General features: G+C 39.7%; 1 protein-coding gene across 3 annotated transcripts in view; it reads left to right on the plus strand.

Moving 5' to 3' along the window:
• Positions 1–6,314, plus strand: part of LOC111863520 (oxysterol-binding protein-related protein 11) — an 83,920-nt gene extending 77,606 nt beyond the window's left edge. For all 3 annotated transcript variants that reach the window (XM_023849890.2, XM_023849888.2, XM_023849889.2), the window contains one exon: positions 155–6,314. In XM_023849890.2, the coding sequence (XP_023705658.1) occupies positions 155–277 (123 nt within the window). In that variant the 3' untranslated portion in view covers positions 278–6,314. The remainder of the gene's footprint in view (positions 1–154) is intronic.
• Positions 6,315–16,095: the final 9,781 nt, after the last annotated feature.

A 16,095-nucleotide genomic window follows, 5' to 3' on the forward strand; every position in this document is an offset into this window, starting at 1 on the left:
AGTCAGAATTAGAATACATAATTCCGCATAATGAAATACATGTTATTACTGAATGCAAGTTACAGTACCAAACTGTTCTAGATAAAATATTGGACTTACCAACATAATTAAGAATATACTAGTATGTTAATTGATTACTTCATTTTTATTTCAGTTGGAAGAACAGCAAAGGCTTGAACAGAGGATAAGAAAAGAATCAGGCATGCAGTATCCAACAGCCTATTTTAAAAAAAGAGGTGATAGTTGGGTTTTCAACAACTTATTGTGTGAAGTATAAATCATGTGACAGAAGTGAAGCATAAAGATTAATGTCAGTAACTGGATATCTTGTGATCATGTTAGATCTCATGTACTTTGGTAACTATTGAAGCTTTTAGTGCATTATGAACTTAATCAAGCAAGAATGCAGTCTGTAAAGTGATGACCAAGATGGCCAACAAATTCTCAGGGGTATACTATTGTGTTAGCTTTAATACTTGTATATGAAGAGATATAAGATAGTGATCAGACACTTTCTTTGTTCTTTTCACATTAATATATTTTGATGCTTCAGTAAGATCATATTGTATTAACATGCAATTATTGTCTTTACTGGCACTCATACAGATTCCATGTAAGCTTTTATTTTTCCCTGTGAGAAAGTGATGAATTGTATGCACACACACATGCTTATGCATGTGTGTTTGCATCTATACACTCTTGTGTGTTTGTATGTGTATGTGAAATGTGTTATATATGAAGTGTATGAAATGATGTTATCATTCCATTGCATGTATTCGTGAAGGTGCTTATATCATTATTCATTAATATTGATTACAGCAATAGAACCGTTTTCAGTGTGTTCTGATCATTTGAATTTACAAGGTTGGACAACTTAATTCCTTGGCAGAGTCCATTATGTGCATTTAAAAGTGCATTATGAACATGTTTCAACTTTTCCTTCATATTCCCTATGCAACGTCAGTCATTTCTCTCTTATCATTCATGCTCAGTCATTTTTAATATTTTGTACCCTGCAGATCACTGTGACAGTTTATTGTGATTAAACAAAGAGCAAGCATTAAGTTCTGTTTCAAGACAGATGACATAACTACTGAAAATTTCCAGCTGACAAAAGAGGCTTATGGTGACAATGCTGTCTCTTGTACATGGGTTTGTGTATGCTATTCAAGATTTTGAGATGGTTGTGAAAATCTCAAAGATGACAAATGTAGTGGACTACCGACAGCCATTCAAAAACTTGACATGATCAAAATAGTTCAGGAATTGATTTCAACAGATCATCAAATGACACGTGAAAATCTCAAAGATGACAAATGTAGTGGACAACCAACAGCCATTCAAAAACTTGACATGATCAAAATAGTTCAGGAATTGATTTCAACAGATCATCAAATGACACTTTCGATGATGGAAGAGATACTCGAAATTTGCAGGGAAACCATTCACAGAATCTTAGTGAAAGGTCTTGGAAAAAGAAAAATCTGCACTAGGTTTATTCCCCACTGTTTGGCTGATGAAGAGAAGGCTCTCAGACTACAAGATGCTTCTTTGAATGATGATAATCCCTTGCTTGACTCCGTTGTAAAGGGTGTTTTCAGTATGATCCCCAAACAGAAAGAGTGCACGGAAAGGCACTTGCCATGGTCTCTTAAGACACAAAAGAATTTTGATTTAAAAAGTAAAAAAAAAAAAACAATGTGGTTTTGATTATATATGTAGAATGTAACGCCGTGGCGGCAGGGGGGCGTGGAGGATTCCCTCGCCGCCGCCACGTGTAACGTCCCTGCGACGGGTGGATTGGTTGTCCACCGCGGTCGCCACTTGTAACACCGTGGTGCAGGGGGGGGCGTGCAGGTACCCCTCCTTGCTACCACAGCTTACGCTGTAAGGAGTCAACACCATAATCCTAGCTTACCCTCAGCTAGGATTCTCCAGTTTCGGGGCTCCCTTCTCTGTTCACCATTTGTCCTCTCTATTGTGGGAACTACCCCCTAACATATAGTCATAGCTCCCTCGTGACAACTCCTCATATAGTCTACAGGTAGCCACGTGTTACATTATTAATACATCCTAAGGGGCGTTGGTATCAAGGCTACTAACTGCTGCCTGTGTGGCAGGTGCCTACCCTTGTCCATTCCTAGTACCCCCCCTTAAGCATTCAGCTGCTGTTGCAACTCTCATTTTGGGTAGGATCTGCTGGATGGGTCATGGCAAGGTGATTATGGAGTGTGAGTCACAATTCCCTGCGTACATCCTATCCTATCTACTCTATCTATTTACACTCTTATATTTACATGATTTACAATATTTACATTATTAACAAGGCCGACTTTCAGTCGGAGCTACATAGACTTCACTTCACGCTACACTAGGAACCTTCCCTTCGGGGGTGTAAAACTGGAGTCTCTCTCTCTCTCTTCGACTCCTGACTATAGGCAAGTATTAGTCGTTCCATGTGATCCTGTTTCCCTACTATTCATTAAATACGATTCCATTATCCCTTGTCAAGTTTCACTCTTAACATGATCTACCCTTAGTTATACATATTGAAACCCACATACTATATTTATCACTACACGCTAACCATAACTTTGACCCATACACTATACAACCCTTATTGCCTGACTAACATCCTAGGCAATTACATGTTACATGATTCTAGTATCCTCCCCTAAGGGCTCGCCGGGCACACTGGAGTTTGCACATTGAAATCTCACAACACTTTTTATCAACAATACTATTAAACAACATGGCTGATATGCGTAAACGAAACTTACTTGACATAGAAGAATGCAGGCCCTTCCAGCACTTGTCAGACCCATATTGAATAGCGCCTCCGGCTGACAACTGAATATTGTCTATTAGATCAGATCCCAAGTCTCTTAAATTTAGTAATTTATAGTTGCAATTTGCCAATTCAGCTGTTGATGACAGAGGGTAGTTAACTCCTCCCTTTTTGTTCTCAATTCCCAAAGTTATATTCTAATTGGTTATTCCCTGGGGATGTGGGCGGGCCCACGGCGTCTCATCACTGTTTATGCGGTAATATTACGATACTCCTGTGGCCCCATTAGCGAAGCGTCTTACTTACGCTATTACGCATGAATGCTGATCATCACATTCGTAACCTAGTTGCCTGTCCAGGTGTTGACATATTACTGTAATAGCTGTAAAACACTTTTCGCAAGTCTCGAACATTTAGGTAATGCCTTACAATCTCAAATTTGAGCCACTACATAGAATCAGGGAATCATTCACAAATAATTTGTTCCACATTGAATAAAGAATAGTATGTGGAAGTACTGTCTCATTTGATTTAAAGAATTAGTCAAATAAGAGCTCAGTTTCTAGAAAGAGGAAGCTGGTTCCTCTTGCATGACAATGCAAGACCTCACACTGCAGTATCAATAAAGCAGTTTGTAACAAAACGAGCTATTCCAGAATTAAGTCACCCTACCTCCCTCATATTCTCCTGATTTATCCCTACCAGACTTTCTTATTCCCCAAGATCAAAATCCATGCTGGAAGGCAGTAGGTTTGAAGACAAATTGTAACAAAGGAATTGTTGACATTACATGTAGATGAGTTCAAAAAGTGTTTTCAGCCATTTTATGAGGAAGAAAAAAGTTGTGTGACATCTGAAGATTATTTTGAGGAATATTAAAATATATTTTCAATTTTAAATGTGTTTTCTTTTAATTTATGCAGTCCTGGAAATTAATTGTCTAATCTTGTATGTAATTAAAATTATTTGTTTAAATACTAAAAGTTATACCATTTTCTTTTTTGAAAACATAATTTATAGTAACAAATCTGATGGATTTGGTATTGGTGTCTTTTTTTTTTAAATTCTTTTCTTTCCCATTTCCCAATATAACCAGGCTTTGGTGTAATATAATTATGTTTTAAATTATTTAAACCAGTGGTGGTATAAGAGTTCTGCATATTGGTTAAATAGTAGGTACATTCACAACTTCTGGATTAATTTTAGTTCTGTATAACTCATCATTTAATAGTCCTGTTACAAGAATAATATTGTATTCACAGACTATAAAACAACCCCCTTTCCTAGTGGAAAGTTTTAAGGAAAGACGATTTCATTGAGTATGCAGATAGAATTTTTGACCTGAGTAACTGTGCTACCAGCCGGAACGTTGCAGATCAATTCCTGATGATGATGGTTTTTTCATTTGATCTAATCCTTCCAGCTACATTATGGCCCTGGGGTCAACTCAGTCCCTAACAGAAATAAGTATGAGGAATCTTCCTGGGAGTAAAAGGCAGCTGGGGTGTAAGGCTGACAACCTCACAACCATCTTTCAACCAGTTACCTAAGAAGTGTGGGAGCCTTCCTTATGGGGCTCCACTGCCTGTAACAGGGATAGCTTTACTGATTAATTCTCTTAAAATTTACATCCTTACTAACGCTTCAAAATGAACATGTTTTCAAAATAATCATGACCATTTTTTTTATTGAACTTGACCCTATTTACAATGAATAATCTCCCTTCAAAAGATTGTCATTCCAAGGAAATTATATGCACCTGAATATATAGTTCTATGCAAATTTAAGTTTTATGAATTGAAATGAAGTTAAAATATAACATTTTTACCTGTGGAATGTTGACTAAAATGGATTAAAATTCTTTAAATTCTGCAATTATTTTTCCTCTACCACATTATCAAGTATTGATATTAATTTAAGTAAATAATATAAGTGGGACATTGTAAGAATTTTCATGTATTTTACATAGATATAAATGTTGCAGTGTTTAACTCTTCACAACTGACTACACCTTCGGTGAAGCAACCAAGTTCTATAATCATTTGGGAAGGTTCAACAGGCTGCAGCTGTATTTACAGATGGTAGAGTCAAAAAGTTCATTAACTTTTTCAACTGAATGACTCGGTATTTAGCAGGAGTCTTTCTTGTCTGGACACTCATGGATATGTGTGGAAGGCATGGATAAGCATTGTGTGTGGCATGCACAATCAGCCTGTGAATAAAAAGTGTTAAGTACACCAAAATTTGATTTGTTTGCTCATTTAGTGAGATGGCAAATGGCAGAATATGTTATTTCTGTAGTCTGACTGAACTCAGCTTTCTCTTTACACAATAAAGAAGAATGTGTGTCAGATATTTTTATAGCAGCATGTAACAGTGATGCAGAATGGAGTGCATATGTGTAGTAGCACTCAGGAGTTTTAAGTTTTGTTTATGACTTGGCAAGACGTTCTGACAAACCTGTGGCATGATTAGGAAAACCTCTGGGGACAATGTCGTGTTTTGAAATTACAGTATACGGATAAATGAGGCATTTCAAAGAAGACTGACAGTCACTGGAAAATGAACTAAAAACAGGAAGTCTAATGGTTCTTCACAATGAAGAAAGTGTTGTTCACAAGTACATTCTGAAAAGCATAATGTTAGCAGGACCATGTAAAGAGGCATTCCTTGCTGTCTGCAACAACCTGTCTGTGGTAAATACCCTTGTCTTTGGGAGTCTAGAAATTGGGTGCACAATTATGATAATGCACCAGCTCATCAGTCTTTTGGTGGAGCAGTATCTGTCCAGGAATAGTATCAGTGTCGTTTTACAGACTCCCTTCACTACAGAAGTAGTCCTCGCTGATTACTACTTTTTCTGAAGAGTGAAATTCTTCTTGAAGGCACTATTCAGTTCCAGTTTACAAAAGAAATGAAAAAAGTCTTCTATAATAGCACTTTTGCAGAATGCAGGAAAAGGCCTACATTAATGTATGGCCTGCTGGATGATATGTATGGTGGCAGAAGGAATGTACTTTCAAGACTATGCATGATGAAACCCATTATGGTGATGGATGAACTCACACAAGAACCTTTTGATTCTGTCATATACTGTAGTTGTATTATATATTCTTCTCTGGCTTCAGAACAGGAAAAATATGGAGATGAAACAGACTCACATAACATGTTGCAAAAAGCTATTAGGAATATTGTGTAGGCTTCATGGAATATTTTATATGATAAAATCAGTGCACCTTAATGAGCAGGTACACAGTTACTGTGATTAATCATAAGTAGACACTTATTTGAATGCAAAGAGAAATCTAGCATGGAAGCATTATTTCCACTCTGTGCAGAGGATGAACAAGGTATACTTTGAAGTACATTCATAATTACAGTTTTAAATGTTAATCTAACTAGAAATGTATAACACATTCTTGCCTTTAGTGTGTCATAATGTAAGTAGTGCAGCTTTTTTTTTAATTGCTAGTGGGGAGGGAGTAAGTCCCTTGTACTGTGGCCACTTCTGGCCTATTGTACCAGCCCCAGATGATAGGTGAGGGTGATTGTGGAGCAATTGGTGGAATGAAGATTGATGGGAACCCGAAGTACTTGGAGAAAACCTGCCCCAGCGCCACTTTGTCCACCACAAATCCCACTTGACCAGACCCAGGATGGAACATGGGCTGCCGCAATGGGAAGCCAGCGACTAACCGCTTGAGCTATGGCGTGGCCAAGTAGTGCAGCTAAATACATGATGACACACTGACAGAAAATAAGACAATTTTATGTTAGATATTGTTAAGTATTTTTATTTGTCAAGTGCAGTTCATATACATAAGTATATGACAATATTGAAATAAGAATTTTTCAAAATGTACGCTATTGGTGATAATTATTAGTGTTTTATTTTTGTGAAGAATAATGTAGGTTTATGTTTTTGTATGATATGTGAAATAGTAGTGAATAGTTAACGGTCATATCAGAGAAATATTATTATATAAACTTAATTTCCTCCACTACATATTTCAGCAACTGAAGTTTCCATCTTATGTATTTCTTCTATGACAAATGGGATTTGCAGATCATTATGAATAGTAAAGTTGGAGACATATCAGTGTGCTTTAGTTACTGAGTGCAAGAATTTGGATTGAAGTCTTTGAATTATTTTCGTATTTGATGGTTTTATACAGCACCACAGCTGTATACTATATGTCCATACAGGTTTTATTATTCACTTGTATGGTAGGAATTTGTTTTCTACAGCATGGATTTATGGCCCAAAAGCCAGGACATTTCTCATAGTTTTAAGTTTAATTTCATACTCTTTGTTTTGACATGTTTCTGTCATGTAATTTTTTGGTCAATGTATAATCCCAAGTATTTTACTTGTTTTTGTACCCGTATTTGCATATTATTGATGGTAACCTGTGGGCAAGTTATACATTTAATTGTGAATGTAACTTGCACTGATTTTGTCTGGTTTATTTTAATTTTCCAATTTCTGTACCGTTGCTGCAGGCGGTTTAAGTGATGCTGAAAATGTTGTGATGCTACTACTGGATCATTATTTGCTGCAAGCAGGGCTGTCTCCTCCATGAAGGTTGCGATTGTAGTGTTTGCTGTGGACAAGTCTGCGGTATAGATGTAAGTGTAGTAGAGGCCCCATCATGCTTCCTTGCAGTACACCTGATTTCACCTGGTAGCATTCTGAATATGAATTTCAGTGACGTACGACTTTAGGAGTAAGTAGTATGGGCTGGGGAATGCATTTTTTATTTTATGTAGTAGTCCTTTGTGCCAGACATTGTCAAATGCCTGAGCTACATCAAGGAAAACTGCTGTACACAATGTTTTTTCTTTCAGGTCGTTTTTAATTCTCTTCAATAGTTACTTTTCAAAACGCTTCGATATTACCTACAACAAACTAATCGGCTGATAAGAATTTACTTCATTGGTTTGTTTCCCAGGTTTAGGTATCATTGTGATCTTGGCAAATTCCCACATTATCAGGTAGTATGACATTCTGAGCATGCTGTTATAGGTGGCTGTTAGCAATACTTTTGCTTTTCTTCGTAATTGTCTGTGTATTTTTCCTGTGATAACCGGATGCTTTGTGCAGATTTACGATCTTAATTTCTTGTACTACTTATCAAGGTGACAAGGGTTTGATAGGTAATGACATTTGACATTGTATTTCCAGGAAGTTTTCAATTTCACTGTCATTTTGATTTATGTTAGAAAGTGGTGTAAATACCTGTTCAAGATGTTCCGCGTACATTGTGGCTTATTCACTATCACTTTTTTCCCCAGCTTCTTTCCGCGTTTCTTATCGGCGGTATTGATATTTGGGGTCTTTTAACTTTTTTGTTGCCTTCCGAATTCTGTGGTCAGTTTAGAGAGAGACGTGATGTAGTGTTGGAATGTTTTCTTCTTCGCATTTCCTTAAGGCGTTATGTAGTTTTCACCTTAGTGTGAGGTCTACTAGCACTCAAAATTTCCACTATCTGATTTGGTGGGAGGAGAGTCCAACTGTTGACCTGAGTGACAGAACAGTTTGTGGTTGAGGGACTATGCTACAAGCCGGAAGGTCACGGATTCAATTCCCGATGAGGTCATTGGATTTTTTTCAGTTGACCTAATCCTTCCAGCCACACTATGGCCCTGGGGTCGTCTCAGCCTCAAATAGAAATGAGTACCAGGAATTAAGTAATTTTCATGGGGAGTAAAGCGTGGCCAGCGCGTAAGGCTGACAACCTTACAGCCGTCTTTGAGCCGATTGTCTAGATAATGTGGGACCCTCAACGTCTCACAACCCTATGGGCCTTCACGTTCTGTTACAGGGATAGCGTTATTTTTTATGAGCTTTAATTAATTATTTATGTTATTTTTATGTGGACTGCAACGCGCGGTTTTAGCGCACATCAGAGCAGTGTAACAGCTTTGGATGCATTAAGACACCTGAAGATGGCCATTTATGGCCGAAACATGTTGTGTTACGTGTTAAATAGTGAATAACCAATTGGCATTACTGACGGACTGTGGTTACATAGGCGTTTAATAAATACACATAGCTGAGCCTTTATTACCCAATCCCAGTCCTTTGAAGTTGAAATTGCTATTGCAAAGTTGAAAAGTTGTAAACAGCTGTTGAGATCAAATTGCAGCAAAACTGATTCAAGCAGTAGGTGAAATATTACGTTCTGCGATCCATGAGCGCGTTAATTCTATTTGGAATATGGAAAAACTGGTTCATTATTTAAAGGAGTCTATTATTGTACAAGTTCACAAGAAGGGTGATAAAACTGACTGTAGTATTTATCGGGGAATATCACTGCTACCAACTTCATACAAAATATAATCCAATATTCTTCTCTCAAGGTTAAGTCCATGTACAGATAAAATTATTGAGGATCATCAGTGACTGTTTCGACATAACAGATCAACTACTGATCAGATCTTTTGCATTTGTCAGATACTGGAAAAAATGGGAGTACAATGAAACAATAAAAAAAGAAGTGAAAGTATCCCTATAACAGGCTGTGGAGGCCCATAGGATTATGAGATGTTGAGGCTCCCACATATTCTAGACAGTCGGCTCACAGATGGCGGTAAGGTTGTCAGCCTTACTCGCCAGCTGCCCTTTACCCACAGGACAGTACATCAGCTATTTGTAGACTTCAAGAAAGCCTATGATTTAGTTAGAAGGGAAGTGTTGTATAATATTCTCATAGAGTTTGAGGTGCCCATGAAATTAGTTAGGCTGACTAAAATGTGTTTAAACGAAACTTATAGTAAAGTCCGTAAACATTTGTCTGATAAATTTATTATCCAGAACGGTCTAAGACAAGGAGATGCTTTAACACCACTCCTTTTCAACTTTGCTTTAGAATATGCCATTAGGAAGGTTCAGGATACACATCAGCTGTTGGTCTATGCTGATAATTTGAGTCTGCTGGATGATACTATAAGTAACACAAAGAAAAACACACAAACTGTAATTGATGCTAGAAAGAATGTTGGGCCAGAAGTAAACACAGAGAGAACTAAGTATATTTAGCTCTCTTGTCACCAAAATGCAGGGCAAAGTCATGACACAAAGGTAGGTAACAGATGTTCTGAAAATTTGGCACAGTTCAGATATTTGGAAACGACTGTCACAAATCAAAATCTGATGCAGAAGAAAATTAAGAGGAAACTGAATTTGGGTAGTGCTTCCTACTGTTCAGTTCAAACATTTTGTCTTCTCATCTGCTGTCTAAGACTGGAGAAAACTGCATTATGAGGAGCTCCATAAAATGTAGTCTTCGCCAAGTATAATTAGAATGATAAAGTCAGGGAGGAAGACTTGACTTTATTGTTCTAATTATATTTGGCGAAGAGTACAATTTATGTAGCTCCTCATAATGCAGTTTTCTCCAGCCTCCTCTCATTCCATCTCTCTCCGGTCCAAATATTCTCCTCAGCACCCTGTTCTCATACACCCTCAGCCTATGTTCCTCCCTTAATATCAGAGACCAGATTTCAGAACCATACAGAATTGCAGGCAATATTATCGTTTTGTATATTTTAATTTTTATGTTTTAGACTTTATCGTATGTTTAGTTTAAACACATTTTTTTCAGCCTATTTATATTCATCACACACAATTCAGTTTTTGGCCGACACTGTCAATTGAGTTTTTCTCATCTCTTAAGGGCGCTTTTTGATTTAATTATCAGTTTGACTGGACTGGTTTTCGCGTTCCACAATGCCTTCCAAAGCTTCAGGCAAGACTGCAAAGGAGGCCGATTAATTTGTGGTTTTCAAGAATGGAATTTAGGTTCGTGCCAGAGACCAAGATTACCCTTGGTTCTCTTCCGTGATGTGCGTGTTAGTAGTTATAGTGCTGTTGGGTACTTATATGTTTGAGTAAGTGGTGGACAGGGGTCCAAGGAAGTGAACACACAATGGAATTACAACCTTCCGCGAAGTGAATGTGGAAGTGTGGAGTTTGCCTGCCGAGTTCTGTGCTCTTCTGTGTTCATGTGCTATGTGTTTTAATAAGACCGAAAATTGCTAATGTACCCGCCCCAGACTTCTAGACGCTCTCGTCAAACTCACTCGATTCCTTGGGGCGTGAGTACAAAGACGCCACTCTACAGCATTCTGATGCTACTGACGTCATGGAACGAGTGTACATGGTACTCATCAACATTGCCCGCTTAGCAGAATGTACACCAGACTCTGTCGGAGAAATCCTCATTGAAGTGGAGTCACCCTTAATTTTGGGGGGACTTCCAGAAATCTAAACCAGCTCCTAAAAAGAAAACCTTTCTATAGCGCCCTACACGGGGTCTATGCAGAGGTGTTAGATAACCTGAAGGTTCTCTTTAAAGAGAGCGCAGCAAAGGACGACACAACAAGTCTAGTCAACGAAGCTGAAGCAAACGAGGGATTCCTCAGGTGACCAGGCAAAAGTCTAAGAAAGCCGCTACACCCACCGCTGGAGTAAGGGACCTGCGGAAACGGTCGCAGCTCGATGACAACTGAGATGGAATTCGAGGGCGAACAAAGGCAGGACTCCAAAGCTAGAACCGAGGGCGAACAGCAGCAGGCGCCAGCCAGCCTGTCAGGTAGGCCGCCTTCCAGCGTTCTAACCTTCACGACTAATCTGATGCTTTTGCGCGTCGTTAAAGGCAAACTTGAGTTCCGTAGCACCAGAAATTGGGCCAGAGTTGTACCCAATGAAATGGCTGATTTTTGCCATATAATTTTATATTGACACCCCCAAACTATCTTACTTCATTTTCTATCCAAAGTCGCAGAAGCCTGTAAACGCTGTGATACGCTATCCACCATACTGCAGAGAAAACTTTGCGAAACGTTTTGTGGACGTTGGGTTTGACGTAGTAAGAGTCAGATGTCGGTCACCTGTAGAAGGAGAACCTATGACCACAAATCTTCCTTACACAGGGAGCAAAGTCACTGAAAATCTTCACAATGACAAACGTCTGTCACATTTCAATCAGGGCAGAGGCATACAGACCTAAGAGTGGCCTTACCCAATGTTATAACTGCCAAAATTTCAGCCATATCTGAGCTATTATTATTATTAGAGGGGGTGGGTTTCCACATGCACTTAGACCAGTTATTGTTCCATTGTGCGTCCCCCTATAATTTCTACTGTCGCCATACCCTACCGGTACTGGTGCGTACTATCAGCCCCGTTCAGCCAACGAGGTCGGCCGTCGGTACCTGATATTTCCCCCACCCACCAGAGACACTGGAAACTACGTGGGCGGGAAATTGTTGCCTAATTTTGCTCAGAGGTCTCCTAGAGACATGAGGATCTTTTACGTGCCGTAAATCTACGACACGGGACCCACGGCTTAAAGTCCCTCTCTGAGGACTTGTTCCATGAATTTTTCCGCCCTTAAAAATTCCACGACCTCCGCCGGATTTGAACCCGCGTACGTTGAGTCATGAGGTGGGAACGTTACTCCTAGACTACTAAGGCTAACTGCAGACAACCTCCCTGCTGAGTATGGTGTAGGGCCAGGAATGCTGAGGAAAATTAAATGAGACCTCTACAATGACATGCTGCAGTTGTAAGCTGGCGGATGGTGAGAAGCCGCACCCGCTCAGCTATTGGGCTGCAGCCACGCAAAAGACGATATGCGTAAAAGGAAACCGTAAGAACAGTGTTCTCCTTCAATTAGGGCGCTACGAAGCAGGGCGCAGCAGAATTCAGAGAGATGGGATAGGATGGTAGTGACTTGATTTATCTGGCTCAGGGCAGGGACGGGTTTTTTGTGAACATGGTAATTCACATTGGACCAGTGACTGATATTAGCTCTCTCTAAGGGGCCAAATTGGTGCCTCAACAGATTTCCAGCTGAAGAAGGAATTAAACAGTTACGGAAACTTTTTTTCTTCAAATTTTAGACAACGGACAAGGCCCAGAAATAGCCCCCAGAATAATTTGTGTGGATAATGCTCCCTTCAGGGAAGTAGCAGTGCGCATTCTCGTGGGAGTTTTACGAAATGTCACAGCAAACGTAGAACTCTGCTTGCATACTGATTCTGGTAGTTATTTTTCTGGCTTGCTTTTCGAAGTACTCTTCTGAAAATTAAAAAGTGGCAACCAATGATAGCGTCGCAAGCAAGCTGGGGTGATATGACAAACATGTCACTGCTTATGGTAAATTCTACTAAACCCTGCCTCTTAATTTTATTTCTGCGTTTTGTAAAACTGTCCCTAATACTCGTACAATGTTCTCTGGCTGAAGCTTCCACACCTGAATTAATTATTTCCTCATTTAGTTGGTTGAGGCACTATGCTACAAGCCGGGAGGTAGCGGATTCGATTCCAGATGAGATCACTGGATTTTTAAATTGACCCAATCCTTCCAGCCGTAATATGGCCCTGGGGCGACTCAGCCTCTAACATTAATGGGTATCGGAGGAGATAAGATTATTGGCACGCAGTGGATAATGGTATCCATTTCAATTCGAAAGCTCCGAGGAGTGATAAACAAACGTACATGGCACTCAGATGTAGAAGAAATTTCCGGAAATTAGTGTGGATTGTCACTTGGACTTCCAAGGAACTGCTTGCCTTCTATGCAAAGATTTGTGTTGGTTCGTGTTGTAAAGAAGACCTGAATAAAATCTTTGGCAAGTCACTAATTATTACATAAAAGCAAATACTCGTAGTATGTAGCAGTAGTGTCTTCTCTTGACGCCTAATTCCTTCTTAATTTTCCAGTTCTCAATTTTTGCATACTTATCAGTATTTAGAGGCCGAATTAAGTTAAAGGCGTCACGAGGAGTAAACGTAACCTGCAGATGCTGCAATTCTTGTGCGTGAAATGCATCAGGCGCAAAATGTATGGTGACCGTTAAACGTAAAAGGTGAAGTTGTGCCTGTGCTTAACTAATTAAGCACTATGCTACGAAGGCGTATGGGGAGTGGGTGTATAGATCCACATTTTCTTTACCTCGGCACTAGCTGGATATGAGTGGTCAGCCTCACGTCCCGTCCGCTTTACCCCCTGGGAAATGGCCCCCGGTACCCATTGAATATGAGGTTGGGTGAACCACAGAGCTGTCCTGGACGACGTGGAGGAAACTCTTGATCCTACCGGGACTAGAACTCCGGCCCCTCAGTCGTCCAGTCAGTAGCTAGTTGCTATACCGACTACGCTATCCCGGCTCCGTATGCTGACCTTTGCTGTTATTAAATTAGAGGCAAACTTAAGCGACAGCAGTATTCATTTTTTGCTTTGTATATTTTGTTGGCTTCTACATTTACTAGTTGCAGTACCTTCGAAATGGTTAGTTTATGTTCTTGTGCTGTGTACTTTCGGAATTTGTATTCTGTTTTAGCCATAATATTTTTGCGTACCATAGCACCACACAAGTGGGCAAATGATGGGATTAGCATGTTTCTTGTTTCCAACTAGCAACACTTCTTCTCTTAGAGATGTGGCTTTGCTGCGTATACATGATAATAACAGTTAAATTTCCTTTATGGACAAATGTTGTAAAATTGTAAAACCTTAGTGAATAATAATCTATAGCAGTTCAAAAGTAGGTCGATGCAGTTCTCCCTCTCTCCGCTATAGCAAGCAACACCTCGGCATGTTGCAAGTCACATTCTCTTCACTTAGTCTGAACCCAACATTATTACTCCATGATTTGCTACACTTATCGGTGTGTAAGGGTAAATGTGCCTTCTGAAGAAAGCGATGACTGAATGACTTATTACACACGTTAGAGCAAACTGGTCACTCCCCACTGTGTGTGTGTTGGTGCTTCTTCCGAAATGTCTGATCACTAAATGACTTATTACACACTTCACAGCGAAATGGCCGTTCCCCACTGTGTATACGTTTATGTCGTTTCAGATCAGCCTGCTGATTGAATGACTTAATGACTCACGTCACAGCCAAATGGCCGCAACCCACTATGTGTGCGTAGATGTGTCTTCAGAATATACTTCCGACCGAATGACTTATTGCACACGTCACAGCAAAATGGCCGCTCCCCACTATGTATGCGTTGATGTCGTTTCAGATCAGACCGCCGACCGAATGACTTATGACACATGTCACAGCCAAATGGTTGTTCCACACTTTGTGTGCATCTGTGTGTCTTCAGAATATACTTGCGACTGAATGACTTATGACACACGTCACAGCCAAATGGCCGCTCCCCACTGTGTGTGCGTAGATGTGTCTTCAGAGTATACTGCTGACTGAATGACGCATTGCACACGTCACAGCAAAATGGCCGCTCCCCATTATGTATTCGTTGATGTCGTTTCAGATCATCCTGCTGACTGAATGACTTATTACACACGTCACAGCAAAATGGCCGCTCCCCGCTATGTATGCGTTGATGTCGTTTCAGATTACTCTGATCGCCAAATGACTTATTACATACGTCACAGATAAGTGGCCGCTCCCCACTATGTTTGTATTGATGTAACTTCAGAACATACTTCCGACTGAATGACTTATTGCACACGTCACAGCAAAATGGCCTCTTCCCACTATGTATGCGTTGATGTCGTTTCAGAATACTCTGGTCACTAAATGACTTATTACACACTTCACAGAAAAATGGCTGCTCCTCACTATTTATATGCCGATGTTTCTTCACATTACTCTGAAGGCCGAATGATTCATTATAGACTTCACAGGAATATGGCCGCTCATTACCAAGCATAGTTTCAAGTTCATAAGGACTAACCTGCAAAGCGAGAAACACTAACATGAATAAACATCCTATGAGGAGAAATAAGTTTCAAATCCAAGTACGTATTGGAGTCATTGGGCAGGAGACAGAGACGTCGCAGAAAGTAGGGCGCTAGAACGAGAGGGAGTTCTGCATGCGCTTCTATCAGTTTACATGACTGTATGTGAGTGACTGAAAGTCGAGACACGCTTGCATCTCAACAAAGCAGAAACAACTTTTACACATATTTTGGATTTATGACGGTATGGAATTCAGGTAAAATTGTATTTATATAAGTAGTCCTAACATATCGCTACTTGAAATTCTCAACTCCATTTACCCTCCAGAGTACACTGAGAAATAATTTTTTATTCTGTGTGTATGTGTGTCTTGCTGAAAACTGGAAGGACCCGCCTGAAGTTCTTATCCCTTAACATAGAGAGCAGCATGGTTCCAAACTAATCCAGAGTCTCGTCAATTTTGTTGAAAGTTTCTATTAAACTTTTTTAATTGTTAAGGTATTTATTTGTTAAGTCACTCCCATCATCGTCATGGTAATCTTGTAATCCTTTACACGTTCGTCTGTCCAACTCTGCCGGGTC

This window comes from Cryptotermes secundus, unplaced genomic scaffold, assembly GCF_002891405.2.
Source record: "Cryptotermes secundus unplaced genomic scaffold, Csec_1.0 scaffold89, whole genome shotgun sequence".
Classification (NCBI taxonomy): domain Eukaryota; kingdom Metazoa; phylum Arthropoda; class Insecta; order Blattodea; family Kalotermitidae; genus Cryptotermes; species Cryptotermes secundus.